The sequence below is a fragment of the Drosophila suzukii genome, chromosome X (assembly GCF_043229965.1).
Source record: "Drosophila suzukii chromosome X, CBGP_Dsuzu_IsoJpt1.0, whole genome shotgun sequence".
Classification (NCBI taxonomy): domain Eukaryota; kingdom Metazoa; phylum Arthropoda; class Insecta; order Diptera; family Drosophilidae; genus Drosophila; species Drosophila suzukii.
Window position 1 is genome coordinate 107,763 of NC_092084.1, and position 15,533 is coordinate 123,295.

Genomic DNA, 15,533 nt, shown 5'->3' on the forward strand with positions numbered 1-15,533 from the left:
GGTTTATCCAAATACGATTTGCACGCTTTCGTCAATTTAAACGTTCTTATAAATTAAACAGATTTTAAAGATTTTGTTTGCTTTTACATTTTACTACAATTTTAAATATATTCAAATATGTTTGTATATCGCTTTTATGTGCAACTGTATCCTTTGTGGATGTTATGTTTTTATACCCTTGGAGTGGGTATTATAATTTTGAAAAGTGAGCAACGTAGACATTTCCGACCCTAAAAAGTACATGTATACATTTTTGATCAGCATCAACAACCGAGTAGACCCGTTTCACAAGCTAGTCTCTAGTCGAGTGCCCCGACTATCAGATACCCGTTACACAGCTAAAGGCAGCGCAGGAAATATGGAGATATGCAAGCAGCAAACCGACTTTTTCCGAGATTACAAGGCGCTACCTAGCGACTATTACATTATTTTGTCATAACTTTTAAATGCCATCAAAATTTTCCTTAGGTCTATCGACATGGATTGACGTAACCAATACATTTGTAGTTAACATGTTTATTTCAGCATGAAAACCGAGATCTTCCACAGTTTTGGTTGGTTTGTTGTCGTTACAGTGGGCGTGGCACTTTGCTGAAACAAACTTGAGCGTCTCTAGAATCAGTATACTTGATCCTAACATTGTTGCTTTTATATTTTCCGAGATCTCTGCGTTTATAGAGATGGATGGACAGTCGGTTTAAGAGCATTAAAGTGGGCGTGGCAGATCGGGATAATCTTGTGCTGCGCTGGAACCCCCTAGAGTCTTCTTTAGCTAAATTCCAAATTTCTAGCTCTTGTAGTTTTTGAGATGACAGCGTTCATACGGACAGATAAACAAACGGACATCGACTCAGCTAGTGATCCTGAAATATATACGTTATAGGAAACGGTTCCTTCTACCTGATACATGTTTTCCAACGACTGAAATATGCACTTTTACTCTACGAAAAGCTGGCCAAACAAATCATACAGCTGTCACAAAAACAATGGGTCTGCAATGGTATAATAACTTCGGCCTGGCGAAGTTAGCTTTATTTCTTGGTTTATAACAGAAAAAAAATATGACAAAATCACGTCTTGGGTTTAAATAATAATAAACACGCAAACAATTAAAAAAAAAGGTTTTGTTAAAATTTTGCCAAATTAAACATTTATAGCTTAAATAAATTTGTAAGCTTCCTCTTATAAAAACAAGTATAAAATGTTATAGTCAATGCCTTCGACTATAAGAAAGAGAGGGATGCTTGCTTGTGGCTAGCGCCACTAGCCTATTACACCAGCTAGTTCATAGCGCCCCTAGTAGCTTGGTGGCATATTAGTTAAAACAGCTGATTTTCTTTTTACAAAATATTAAAAAATGTGGGCGCTGAACTGGTTTTAGTTTTATGGTCGTTTGTAGCCGTTAGAGTAGGCGTGGCGCCCTGCTGAAAACTTGCGTTGCGCAGGAAGCCCAGAATCTGCATGCCAAGTCACAACATTCTAGCTCTTATAGTTTCCAAGATCTCAACAACCATACGGACACGGCTAGATCGACTCGGGTGGTGATCCTGATCAAGAATATATATACCTATGGGGTCAAAAACGCTTCCTTCTGCCCTTATACTTTACGAGAAACGGGGATAACAAGATCTGATAGCTTTTTCCCTTGGCAGAATATGAAATTAAGACTTGGACCAAAATGTAATCAATTGATTTGCCTGCCGGTGCACTTTTGCTCCTTACCAGTTTGATATTATGTAGTTTTTCTGTTGCACGGCTTTAAATTTCTAGCTCGTGTCATTAATATATGCCTACGTGTGCTGGTGTGCGTGTGTTGAGGCAATTGCATGCCTCCTGTCTGCCACACACACATACGTATAGAAGCCAGTACTCTTTACACATACACGGGGCGTATGTATATTATCTCCAGTGAATTATGGCCTGACCATATAGATTCCAAAACGGCTTGTCCTTACAAGAACTGCCACACATGGCTAAAGCTAAGCAGAGGAGCTGTTGGCCCGTGTGTACCGCCCACTGGGGGACACCCCCTCCTCATCCCACTTCCTAGCATTTCGACTAGTGTATATGCATCATCATCATCGTGCATTTTGTGTGTGTGGCACACATTGTTAAATGGACGATACAAAACTTCAGACACCAGTAGTCCGGCAACAAGAGCCCACACACACTCGTGTACAGTGGACATGCTCTAACCAGGACGCCCTGCTAAAAACCCCTTGAAATGCACCACACCCTTTCTTCCTGCCTCATATATGGGGACTCTTTCGCTTCTAATGCTGTTGCATCGCATTTCTCCGACGAACTTTACTTGAAATCTGATCTCTGTTGCCATATACACGAAAAAAAACGTATCCGTCTAGTAACAGCAATTCAAACTCCTTTACATTTTTACTTTTAAAAGAATGTAAATTTTAAAACTTGCGCCAGTCAAAAAGCTTAAAATAAAAGTATCATATGATTTTCTGCACTAAACATTTCATAGCTTGTCTGCTATTATATGGTCGGAACTGAGCGTTTTTTCTTTCTGTTTTTATACCTTCCCAGTCAGCTTTAAGCCATGACAATGTCTGGCGCATAATCGAAAAAGGTTTAGCCACTAATTAGCCAAGCTTCGGATCAACTCTCTCGCCCCCCTTAATTCGAACGTCACAATCTGTCTCTGGTTTATCTCGCCGCTCGACTACCTCCTTTTCAATTCTCCCCCTTTCACGGAAAATTTATCGATGGCCGGACAACATTAGCTTCATTGGTGGGGGTTCGTAGCGAAATTGAGTTATTTATGCTCTGGAATTGATTGCTGCTTGTTGTAAATTGCCAACGCGTCCAACGTCTGGCATGCGTGAAGTCCTGCTCTTGTTCAGCTACGTCGTGTCTACCAATTTAATTTCCGAAAGTGCTGGATCCTCACTTATTAAACTATCGGCTTAAACTTTTTTGAATCTTACTTTGACGTTATGCGCATCTTATTTAAGTTAAATATTATTCCCATGCTAATAAAATTTAATTTATGAAATTATCTTGTGCCTATTTAACTTGTTCTGTATTATCTCTAAGATTAATAATAAACGCCTTTTAAAATGAACGAAGAAACTTATGTTAAATGTATAAATATAGTATCTATTTAATTTTTTTAACACACCAAGTACTCAATTTTAAAATCGGTTTAACCGTATAAAGGAGCTGCCCTGCCTCTCTTTTATGCCCTTTTGTATGCTGTCAGGAATCAGATTCAAAATAAGTTTTTTTTTTAAGCCGCTTGACGTTGTGGAATTTGATATCCTTTCGATTCGGATTTCGATTAGTCCCATTAAGTAGCAAATGATAACAATATGTTTCTGCCGGTTATATCAGGCGGTCCCTTACCCTTCCCTTGCTATCCCCCGGTTATCTCTTAACCTCTGACGCCCCTTAACCTCTGGGGGCCATTAATCATGTGGGCGACGCCTAAAAGTATGCAGGCTGCAATTAAAAAACAAACAAATGGCAGCAGCAACATAAATTTGCATGCCAGACGCAACGAGGGAGTGCAACAATTCTTGTGCCGTTTGCAGCAGAGGTTAAAGTGCGATTTTAGTGTGTTTCCTGTGTGCCACAAATATGCAATGGACGGCTGCCGTGTGTGACCAGTCAGCCGTGAAAAAGGACTCCTCGAAAGAACAACGAACTCTGGCTAAAAATCCCGAAGAGGAAGCAATGGAAGCCACGGGATCCACATCCAAAATTCCGTTTTTACCCAAGCAAAGAGAGACAGATCGGCCCGTTTCGGGATCGGGAAGTGGCTCCTCCCAAACTACCCCAGCTGGTGGTGGCACCATCAACATGGAAGTGACCGTCAGCACTACCAGCACCACCACCATTATCGAATCCTCCTGTTCGACGAGCACCACTCTCGTGGAAAACTCCACCACGACTCCAGCGGGTTGTTCATCGGGCAGCGGTTCACCGTCACCGGTCTACTTGCAACACCATCTGCAGCTCCATGGATCACCAATGCACCACCTGCAGCTGCAGCACCACACGCCCCCACCTTCGCCCTTGGCAGCGGTGAGAAGTGTCCAAACAGGCCCACTGGTGTTAAATGGAGCTAGTCCAGCCGCCTGTTTGGCGGCTTGTTGTTCCCCCAGCGGTTCGCATCATCATCTGGGCCACTTGGCCACTGGCCACTCGCTGCCCCTCCAACTGCCCCACCCATCAATCTACCCCCTAATGGCCGCTGCCCAACTGTGCTATACCGGTTCCAGCGGACCTAGTTCGCTGGTTAACTCGCCAGCCTTGGGTAGACGGAAGCGGTACACCAGCAACTCCTCAAACTGCTCCAGTCAATTCAACAACAACTATGCCGGGTTGGACGTGGATTCTCTGGACGATATGTTAAAAAAGGTAAATTGCATTCATCTTTTAATTTTATTTGATTTGAAAACCATAGTTACTTTCTAAAGGTTTCACCCATGTTTCGGTTTTGAAAAATATAATTTTTATTTGCATAAATTGCCAAATATACCATGTATAAACAATTCTGCTTCAAATTTTAATTAAAATAAAATTTCAGGGCATTCTCAACATATATAAAGGTATCGAACAATAAAATTAATTTTAAATTACATTAAAACAAAATCTACAAAACTGTGGGGGTTGGAAGCTGAAACTAAGTTGTGCTGCTTAAGAACCCCTAAAATCTGAACTTTCTAGCTTATATTATTTCGGAAATCTTAGCGCTCACCCGGACAGACAGACAGATAGACGGACATAACTGGGTCGACTAGACTAGCGATTCAGATCACAAAAAGTCTAAATTTTATTAGAAGACGGCGTTTCCGACACTTTAAAGTATACGTATTTTTGATCAGGAGCACTAGCCGAGTCGATGTAGCCTTGTCCGTCTTACCGTCCGTATAAACGCGGAGGTATCTGAGTTTATTGATCAACACCTATCTTCATTTCAAGAATCAATTCGATTTTTACGCAACAATATTTAAAGTTAAGAACTAATAAAATAATATGTGAAAAAGGCCTTATATGGTCAGTAGTATCGCTACCATCCGCTAAATAGCCAAACATTTTTCAAATCGGACTTCAACAAATTTAGAAATTTACTTTGTTAAGTAATAAAGAAAACCGTTTAAAAAAAACGGCCGAGATATGGGTGAACACCCTTAAATAACCGAAAGCTAAGAGTCTGCAAACGAGTATTATTAAACTGTCTCATTTATCAATAATTGAAATTAAGTTTTAGCAATTTAAGACTTACAGTCAGTGGCGGATTCAGAACTTGGTTCTGGGGGTATTTATAAAAAATGGGTTGGGTAGAAATGAAAAAAAAATTGTAATAAAATAAATATTACATATAAGTATGTACTTTTCAACCCGAGTGGGGGAGTCTATCCCCTATATCTCCCCGTAGATCCACGCATGTTTACAGTAATTACAAAACGTGTGTACCCAGTTTCATTTGATTCCTAATCGTTAAGTGTTTTTTAGTTTTCTTATGTAAAAGCTCAGATATTAAGCAAATAGCCTCGGACTGCTACGAACTCCATCCACGGCCGGGGAAAGCAGCGCATCGCTTCTTTGGGGTCGAGGGTATCTTTAGGCTCCCTTCACTTAACTTTGAGGTTTTCTTGAAGTTTCATTGTTTCGTCCAGTTTCTCAAGGGTTTCCTGGCCTCTTTTTAACATCTTTACCCCGTTTTTTTCTGTTTACCCTTGTCTGTTTCGGCTGTGCGCTGTCCGTCGGTTTCTTTTGTCTGTTGTCTGTTCCGCCTGTCGCAAAGCCATAAATCTTGAGCCTAGTCCGCAAACACAGCGTGTGGTCCTTCTTTCCGGTATCCCATATCCTGTGTTTCTCGACCAGGCCCCGAAATATATGCAAAGCTTTTTGCTTCTGTAACATTTTTAAGCCGAGGAGCAGTACCGAGTATCCCACACGCACACACCCCCACACACAAAAAAAGGAAAAGAAGGGGCTCCCTTATTCTCCTATAAATAATATGCGACAAGTTTTGCCGGCCGCATGCGAATAATTTAAATTGTAATGTGCCCCCAAAACCGAGAAAAAAACTGGCAATAGAAAATTCCAATGCAAATGTGAGTGGGCAACTCTGTTCCATGTATATAGTGTATAGCGTGTGTGTATTTGTAGAAGCGATAATGAACTCGACACACGTGCCAAAGGGGAAAAGCGGGTAAAATGCAGCGCTCTATATGGTTGCGGTTACCTCTGTCCCTCTCTTTTCCACCTGCGATTGTCGCATTGCCGTTTGAAAATCGGAAGGGGAAAAACTCCACTGCATTGCATTTGTGGCCGTCATAATGGTGGAAAATCGGAAAGCGGGACACTCGATTACTGGTTGGCACAATTCGAGGTGAAGGCAATGCGCGTGCATAATGGCAATTTGAGTAATGGTGCCAAATATGCGGACATTTCGTTGTTTACCTTAACAGCCGCAGAAAGAGCTACGCTTTGAAACCCCGGAAAACGTACTACAGCGACAGAGACAGGAAGAAAGACCAAAATGAGAATATTAAATTGAAACAAGAGAGGACGCTATAGCCGATGCCATCGACCATCAAACACCCGTTACTCAGCTAAATAATTGTAGACAATTGACAATAAAAACAAACTCTCATTTAATTTTTTTCAAAATATTAAAAAATGTTTAGTGTTTTAGTGTTATGGCCGATTGTGGGCGTTAGAGTGGGCCTGGCACACTGCTCAAGATCAAGAATCGGCATGCCAAATCCCAACATTCTAGCTCTTATAGTTTCCGAGATCTCAACGTTCATACGGACATGCCTAGATCGACTTGAATAGTGATCCTGATCAAGAATATATACTTTTGGAGTCGAAAACGCTTCCTTCTACCTGTAACACACTTTCCGACGTATCTAGTATACCCTTTTACTCTACGAGTAACGGGAATAAAAATGTGTGCATTGCGAGAATGACACAGAGATTAATCAAAGTTAGTTAGAGACTTGAACAAATCGATTAAAAACATAAATAATAACAGCTGAATTAGATCGGTTTCAATAAAGAACGGTAGTTAGCAAAGGGAGGTCATAACAAGCCTGAAAAGTGTAGACCCCATAAAAACCGAAGAATAGGTCTAAAGACGAGGGTCCAAAAAGTTCTGAAGGACGAGCACAAAAAGGAAGTCAATGCAATCGGAAAACAAAGTCAAAGTCAACTTTCAATAGGCAAGAACGTAACTTAAATCGTATGGGTCCCTGTCAGACCAGAATACACAAAGCTCCTCTTGTGGTTGCCTGAGCAAACTTCTTTAGTCCTCAAACTTTCAAACGAGACGAAAGATTGCCAACGATTTTTGAGAGTTCAGTTATGGCTAAGTAACTGGACATTCCGCAGGACAATGTACTTCTAGTCTGGCAGGAGTCAAACAAATCCTGTGCATTTAATTTTAAGTCATCGAGAATGTCATTAAGTTTTCTTGATAGCTTTACAATTATGGGTGAAAACGGGACAATCAAGAGGACAAATTACTTTTTCTAGTTCTGATAAGAGACAAAAAAAATCTTGTGTCAGTAATTGTAAGCACTCAAAAAATTTATTTGTCTTTCAAGAAAGAAAGCTAAGTAAGAACTTGATTTTCGTTCAAAAATCATCAGGGTTGTCTCTAACTAAAAGAATAAGTTTTCTTCAAAGCAATATGACGGAATCAAAAGTATACTTTTAAAACTACCTCGCTTCAATGTACAAAAATTTATACAAAAAAGCGTTTTTGTCTGTAAGACCACATTTCACCTGGTTCACAATTTGCCAACATAAATATTCTATAAACAAGAACAAAACCATATATATTGAGCAGTCGAAAAGAATGAAACATTACCAAGCACTGAAAGTTACCTCAGTGGGTTTTTACGACATCCTACTCTTTTCAGATACGCAAATCGGTCAAACCGGCATAATGGGAGTTTAGTATGCCCAAGGCGGTCGTAAGCAAACATGAAATGCCAGCGTGGCAAATAAGCTCGGCCCACATGGTTTTCCTTCGGTCATTTCCTCTCAATTTTTCCTATTTTCCCTCCCGCCGTGTGCGTGTTATATACTGCTTTTTTAAGACACCTTTATGTAATGAGAATGGGGAACCATTAAATGTCTATTTGAGAACATTTTTGTTCCGGTCTTCTAACCATCTGACGCATTTAGCAAGTTACATTTTTTGCATGGTATGCTCTTGTGGCTGCGTAATTATAAGATATGGGCCAGGGCCAGAAAGTACGCTAAGATTATTGATTAAAGGTATATGCAGGGGATGTGGAAATTAAACGGATCGGCTATAATTTATCTACCGCACATGACCCACACGATTGCCTACGGACATGCTTTATACCTTAGTCCGCTTTTCAGCTCCAGCTACAAAAATGATGGTGAAACTAGACAAAAAAGAAAGGCAATCGCCGTAAAATAGCTAAGGAAGGACTAACTCAAAATAAAAACAAAAACAGAAATAAGGGTTTCCCCGAAAAACTGTGCGTGTCCATCAGGGAATTTCCGTTCAATTAGGATTAATACTTAAGATACCAAAAAAGTATGAAAAATGCGAGAGGGAAAACGAAAACAAAAGCAAAATAAACCCAAGCTGGGTAAGGAAGATATTCCTAACTAGGGTAATGTGTTACTTGGGTGTATTTTTCGGTGGAAAGGTTACCATCCTTTTTAGCGCCCAAGGCCCAGGAGTGAAGCAAATATGTGAGGCATTATTAGTAAACAAGTTTTACATACAGTAACACATAGAAAAATGAGAAAATTCAGAAAGGAATTCTAGCTTGAAGTCAAGCCATGTTAGTCCCTTGATTTTGACGAGGGACTGACTCGATTGTTGATTTAAAGTACAATTTATCACAATTGTCGATTAGATAATATATTTATCCGTTTCTCTGACAACAACTTGACCGTTTTTAAGACCTCATACGCCAATTTTCCTTAAATTGACATACCTAAATCACTTTTCAAAAGTTTTGTGGCCTTGAAAAAATATAGAAACTTCATATCCCTTTTCGGTTCTTTGTTAAGTTATATCAATCAATGATTATTAATCTCGATTAATAATAACATTATTTTAAAGTTTTAATTAAAAAGACAGAATCATTTTAGTTTACCTATATTTCATTTACATAAAGTAGTATACATACTAATTTGTTATTCAAGTATGTTTTATTATAAATACAAGAGAACTAAAGTCGACAACTCAGATAATCAATTTAACTAATTGAAAAATAAAATTTGCAGTGTGCACTTTCTAATCGTCCGATTGCATCAACGGATAAACAAAACCAAATCTCATTTACACTTTTACAAGTTTTACAAGGGGCATCTCTTACCGTTATGGGTGTTAGAGTGGGCGTGGTACTTAAGCTGAATCAGCTTTGAAATCTGAATCTAAAATCCCAACTCTCTAGCTTTCCTAGTTTCCGAGACCACGGTTTACCAAAATAATCGATTCGGTGCAGATCCGGTACCTAATTAGCTAATTAAAATTAGGTTCTATATGCTTGGACTTACAATTATTTGTTTCATTCGCGCACGTCACTGCTGTCTTAACAACTGTTTTGCCCGGAAGGAAAAATCAGGGCGACACGACGTCAACATGTCATCATCGTCATTCTCATCGTCAATCTTTTCAATAATTGTCTATTTTATTTTTCCGGCCATCCAAGTTTTTCCTATCTTTGTTGCATAGTGTTTTACCGAGCTCAGGACTCACAGGATGCGCAGGATTCAGTTTGTCCTTTAATGCGTCTCTCCCTCTTTCAAGTTTTATATTCATGTTCACGTGTACATTTTTATTATATTCGTTACTCGTAGATTTATACTTGATTCGTCGGAAAGTAAGAAACTGGTAGAAAGAAGCGTTTCCGAACCCATATAGAAAATATATTCTTGATCAGCATCACTAGCCGAGTCAATCTAGCCATGTCCGTCTGTGCGTATGAACGCTGATTTCTCGACTTTTTAGCAGGGTGCCGCGCCCACTCTAACGCTCACAATCGCCCATAACTCTAAAACCCGTCTAGCTTCAAATTTTTTTATATTTTGTAAAAATGTATATGATTTTAGATTTTGTTCCTATTATCAATACCCACCTTCATGTCAAAAATTGTTCAAATCGGACCATTCATTATAATGGAGATGGAGATATATTCATACAGAAAATCGTCTGCATTCGAAATTTCACTGGCGACACCTAGGTTTCACATAATGTGGCGCGTTTGTAAATTCTTATAAGGAGTCGATTGGAATGAACGACAGCTGAGTAACAGGTATCTTAAAACAGAGGTCCACGACTATAGCGTTTTCTCTTTTTAAACATATGAGTTCATTAAAAGTTGTACCTGAGCAGGCAGGCATACAGCAAAAATAGGAAAAATGCAAGGAAAAATGTATGAAAATCGTCTCCTTTCCTTTAACATGCAACGACGGGTTAATGGGTTATGTGTCGTGATTTTCGAGCGACCAGCCAACCATCCAGGAGAATCTCTCCTAAAGTCTTTCCAATTCCTCAACAAACCAACTTCAACACGCACAGTGGCGTAGCACACACTCCAATTTGTTGAATTTATTCAAAGCGAAAATTGATTTGGTCTTGGCAATGGAAAATGAGAGGTATAAAAGGATAAAAGTGGCCACTTGGCGGTGTTGTAGTCGTTTTTCGTCGTTAGCTGTAAGCAGTGAACTTATAACATTCGGAAACTTTTCCTTCACTGCGTTGCAGACCTCTGACTGAAATCATTATACCCTTTGCAAGGGTATAAGTATGGAAGTATACTTAGGAATATCATTTCATTGATTCATATCTCTGCAAGATCTAATACATTTGTATAAAATTTTCAAATGTTTTCAAAGTCCCATGGGAATTTTTTTGCAACGCAAATGACGCAATTAAATGATGATGCAATTAAAGAATCTAAATATATTTTTTTGCAGTCATACATAATTTGATAGAAGTGTTTTATCCTCCATATATATTAAAAAAGGAGTTGCTTTAATCTTACGTTCATTGTAACATACACTGCTCTATATTTATATTATTCTATTCTATTCAGTTCTGTATGTATTCTAATTTCTCCTTGCCTCTTTTCTTGCTGATGAGTCCTCCAGCTGCCTTTTGAGCATATGTAGACTTCATTCAGCTGCAATTTTCCGTAATCCATTTGGCATGTAGAGAGTTCTCGGGACTCAACCCCTTGGTTTTTTTAACATTTCTCTGTCCAATGTGAGTACAGCGTGGGCAATAAAGGGCCGATGGTAATAGACCTCCGTGAAAAGGGCGGGATAGCGTTTATCTCCGCATCTCCGAAAGGCTATTGCCAGGCCACAGATTTCACCACCGGTGATCAGAGGATCCCCGGAGTCTCCATAGCACAGACCTTCCCCGATTTTAGTAGAAGCGCAGGACACTCCGCCTGGCAATTGGGGAAACCAATGGCGGCAGTTTTTCTCTAACTCCACCCGGACATTAATGGATTGCAGCGACTGGGTTATATTCATCAAACTCCAACCTGCGATCACCAGTTGGTTTGCGGCCTTATCGCGCCTCAAGGGCATCGAGCACAGGGCTATATAGTTAATTCTACGCGAATATCCAATAGCCACTTTGACTCTCAGCACGGCAATGTCATTTCGAAGGGTAAGAGGTGAGAATTTCGGATGGCGGAGGAATCCCGCCACTGGTCTGCCTTTAAATTCCCTAGCTATCTTGTCGTAACCCGCCCGTACTGTCAGCTCCTCCGGTTTGGTATTCCTTTTGAAGCAGTGCGCAACCGTTAAAATATAACGGGCACTGAACAATGATCCGGTTGCTATAAACTTTGGATCGTAGATCTGCAGCGCATAGCCGTAATTTTGTTGATGAACCCGCGATCCCTGATGCAGGGAATTTCCGTACCTGATTGCGGTTAAAAGGAGGATAAGCTGTAACTCCACTATGGTTGCCATCGTACAACTATGCCCAAATAGCTGAGCAGATGCGATCGGCTATGGAAGTGGGAACCGTGAAGATTCGCATTCGACACGGTTGCACAAAAGTTTATGGGAGGTGGTCGAAAATAAGTTATATTGGATAGTAAACTAGTAGCTAAAAATAACTCAAATCTCGAAGTTGTTCATTAAAGACAACTAGTATGGAAATAAGATTTAATACAGATAAGAGTTTTTGGGAAAATGGGTCATTTATATATAATAATCCAACCCAAAACATAATATAAAAACACACAAAGTTAATAACGCAAAAAATCATGCCTGGCTCTAATTACGACGGTCTGTCAGTCGTCTCCAGCCTCTACTCTTCAATCTAATATACGCCACCATTTTCACACCCACGCCCATGCCCTCTGTTATTGCTGTTCGCACACAATTAATACTCGAAATGTTTAACAGGCCTACAGTGTTGAGCTCAAGAGACAGGCAGACGACGTCCGTTTGTAGGTGGTGGTGCTCGTGGTGAGGGTTATTGCAAGTTGGTCATGCGTGGCCACATTCCCACATCACATCCCACTCAGGCAAACAAGCAACAACATGCCACTTAATATCATTTCTTTTCATTTGAGGCCAACTGAAGGCGCACAGTGTGGCAAAAATAGCTATGGATCAATTTACAATTTGTGTTCTTATTTATCGATTTTGGTATTCACACTTGCTGTATTGGCTATCGTTAAGAGTTATCGTTCGTCGACTTTTAAGCTTCTATTTTTATACCCGTTACTCGTAGAGTAAAAGGCAGAAGGAAGCGTTTCCGACCCCATAAAGTATATGTATATATTCTTGATCAGGATCACTAGCCGAGTCGATCTAGCCGTGTCCGTCTGTCCGTATGAACGCTGAGATCTCGGAAACTATACAAGCTAGAATACTGGGATTAGGCATGCAAATTCCTGAGATTCCTGCGCAGCGCAAGTTTGTTTCAGCAGAATGCCACGCCCACTCTAACGGCCACAAACCGCCCAAAACTGTGACTCCTACAGTTTTGGTGCTAGAATAACAATTTTAACTGAAATGTATTGTCCCATCAATACCTATCGATTGATCCAAAAAAAAATTTGGCACGCTCACTTTAACACCAACAAAACATTCACAAACCAAAAAATCGTATATATGAACGTGGACATCTCGGAAACTATCGAAGATAGAAAATTGGTATCTCAGATTTAAATTCCGTAGCCTTGCACGCGAATATGCCACGCCCATTCTAACGCCCACAAACCGCCCAAACCAGTGGCGCCCACAATTTTTATACTAGATACAAATTTTTTACTGAAATGTATTGGTCTCGTCAATACCTATCGATTGATCCAAAAAAAATTTGCCACGCCCACTCTAACGCCCAGACCGCTTAAATCTGTCTACCGCCGGTAGGTGGCGCATTTCAATCTCGCTTTGCTGCTTCAATATTTCCATTTCCCTTTGGTTCCTTTAGCTGAGTAAGGGCTATCTGATAGTCGAGGTACTCGACTATAGCGTGCTTTTGTTCCAAGGCGGCATGTACTTCCCTTCTCCTGCGCTACTTTTTTCTTGCTTGTCATAAAGCGAAGTGAATGTAATCAAGGCAGCTATTATTCTTAGATTTGAAGCGCAAATGAACACGCCTCAGTCGAGAATTCGCTTGCCATTCTCTCTCTCCTTTTCTGTGTGCTTTCTCCACCGTTTTCCGAATCCCTGTGCTCCTTGCGTTCAATACAAACAATGAACCACGTATGTGGAATATTCGTGTCTTCCTCTGTAAGGGCAGCAGTAATAAAAAGGAACGCGTTGTGGCATACAAAAGGTTCATTGTTTGACTCGCTACCGAATTGCTGCCAAAAATATGAAGGAGATGGAGACTGGAGCTGGAAACATTCATACATATGTATAAGTGCCGAGTTTAAATATGCAAGTCTATTGTGTGTGAAACCCACTTTTCTCTTATCGACATTTATTTAAGCTTCTTTTTTTAAGGGTTCGTACTGTGCACACATTTTTAAGTAACTTTCAGTCCTCCATCCTTGCCACAATTCATATTCTCATTCACAATTCGTTATTAATTCGAGTGAGTGCCCTAATTTGTCATGCAAATTCAATTAGCAGTGGCCCTCACAAAGGAAAACCGCAGCCCCGAAAATTATTCAACAGTTAATCAGAAAAAGTGCAGTGCCAGGGCACCATGGCCACCATTTTTGAACCATCAGCCCAGCCTACTACACAGAAAATTTTATATGATCGAGGGTGCCACAGAAACCATTTGGGTTAAAATGCTTATAAGGGTGTCTGAATGTATGCAACCATGTATTTTGAATCCAAATGAGGACTTCTTTCTTTTCACTGTATTTCCTTTTAGGTGATTTCAAAACAAGAAAGGAAGCTTCCCTTCTTCGGCAAGCCGTAGTTAATATACCCTTGCAGCTGAAACCATATCAACCAGTTAAATCATACGTATATTACAGAAATCGTCGGATTAAAAAAACAATTTTATTTGAAATCCTTTAAAAGAGCTGTACCGAGTAAACAGAATATGATGAAAATCAACAAAGCTAGAGTTCGTTTCTATTATTTTTCGATCATTCCTATCAAAGCTAAAGTTGTCCAATCTGGCTAGTTCCGACTTATATACTACCTGCTATAGAAAAAAAACTTCAGAAAGTTTCTTACCGATAGCATTAATACTATATATACTTTATAGGGTCGGAAACGTAACCTTTACTGCGTTGCAACTTCTGGCTGCAAGGGTGTAAACATATCAATGAACCGTGCTAATTGCTATGTGACCTGTTAATTCGAAATAATATAAAACATTTTTTTGTTTTGTGTATGCGAAATCTCCATCTGTCCTGCTATATGCAGCGCTACTGACCTTTTTAATCGATAATGGCCGCGACGGCGCCTCTTATAAACGAAAATGACTAAGACGATGGCGAAGGTGACGCCAGCCATTCTGTGAGTGGTCTGTGGGTTTTTTTTGCATATCTTGCTTCCGTACTTCAGGACGGCGATCCATTCCATATCGTTTCGTTCCCACATTTGCTTGGCATTGGTCTGACTTTTGGCCTGGGTGGGTTGCGGAATGTAGTTAGTAAGTCGTGGAATGGGTATTGAATGGGGCTTGCCACTGGCAAACAATTGCATTGTAATTGTTCACATGACCCTTGAATGGGTTTAGTTTTTACGCAAATATGTTGTGTTTGAATCTGGCAAAATTTCAAATCATTATCTCATCTCAGAATTTGTTGTCCTGGTACTCATAAAGAATGGCATCTTGAATTCGGATAGTAAGTGCTATTACATATATCCATTGCCAATTGGGATTTCAATTTAATTTAATTTCCATCTATACAGGGTATCGCATGGACTTAACTATTTTTGAGCTTATTCTGTTTTATTTCGGGCTTTGTGCCACTGCAGCCACTTTTGTTGCAACTGCCTGATGCTTGCACATGTGGTTTGGCGCTTTTTTTGTCTTCGCATCAATGCCACAAAAGCCACTCGAAACATGTTTGCTTCGCCTGCACTCTGTGTGTAGTTTACCATCTCCCTCTTTTCCG

General features: G+C 40.0%; 2 protein-coding genes across 14 annotated transcripts in view; one reads left to right on the top strand and one right to left on the bottom strand.

The window, feature by feature from the left end:
- Positions 1 to 15,533, top strand: part of LOC108015121 (uncharacterized protein CG43867) — a 147,454-nt gene that overhangs the window by 55,238 nt on the left and 76,683 nt on the right. For 3 of the 13 annotated variants that reach the window (XM_017081374.4, XM_017081379.4, XM_065867879.2), the window contains exon 1: positions 3,586 to 4,383. The exons of the other annotated variants lie outside the window; for them this stretch is intronic. In XM_017081374.4, the coding sequence (XP_016936863.3) occupies positions 3,601 to 4,383 (783 nt within the window). In that variant the 5' untranslated portion in view covers positions 3,586 to 3,600. Of the gene's footprint in view, positions 1 to 3,585; positions 4,384 to 15,533 lie in introns of those variants that run through there. 13 annotated transcript variants of the gene reach the window in all.
- LOC108015123 (chymotrypsin-2) lies at positions 10,954 to 11,958 on the bottom strand. Its single transcript, XM_017081384.4, has one exon. It carries the CDS (start codon positions 11,956 to 11,958, stop codon positions 11,200 to 11,202), a length of 759 nt encoding a protein of 252 aa, XP_016936873.2. The 3' UTR covers positions 10,954 to 11,199.

Coding starts and splice junctions, on each gene's coding strand:
- LOC108015123 (XM_017081384.4), bottom strand. CDS start 11,958: ATGGCAACCATAGTGGAGTTACAGCTTATCCTCCTTTTAACCGCAATC.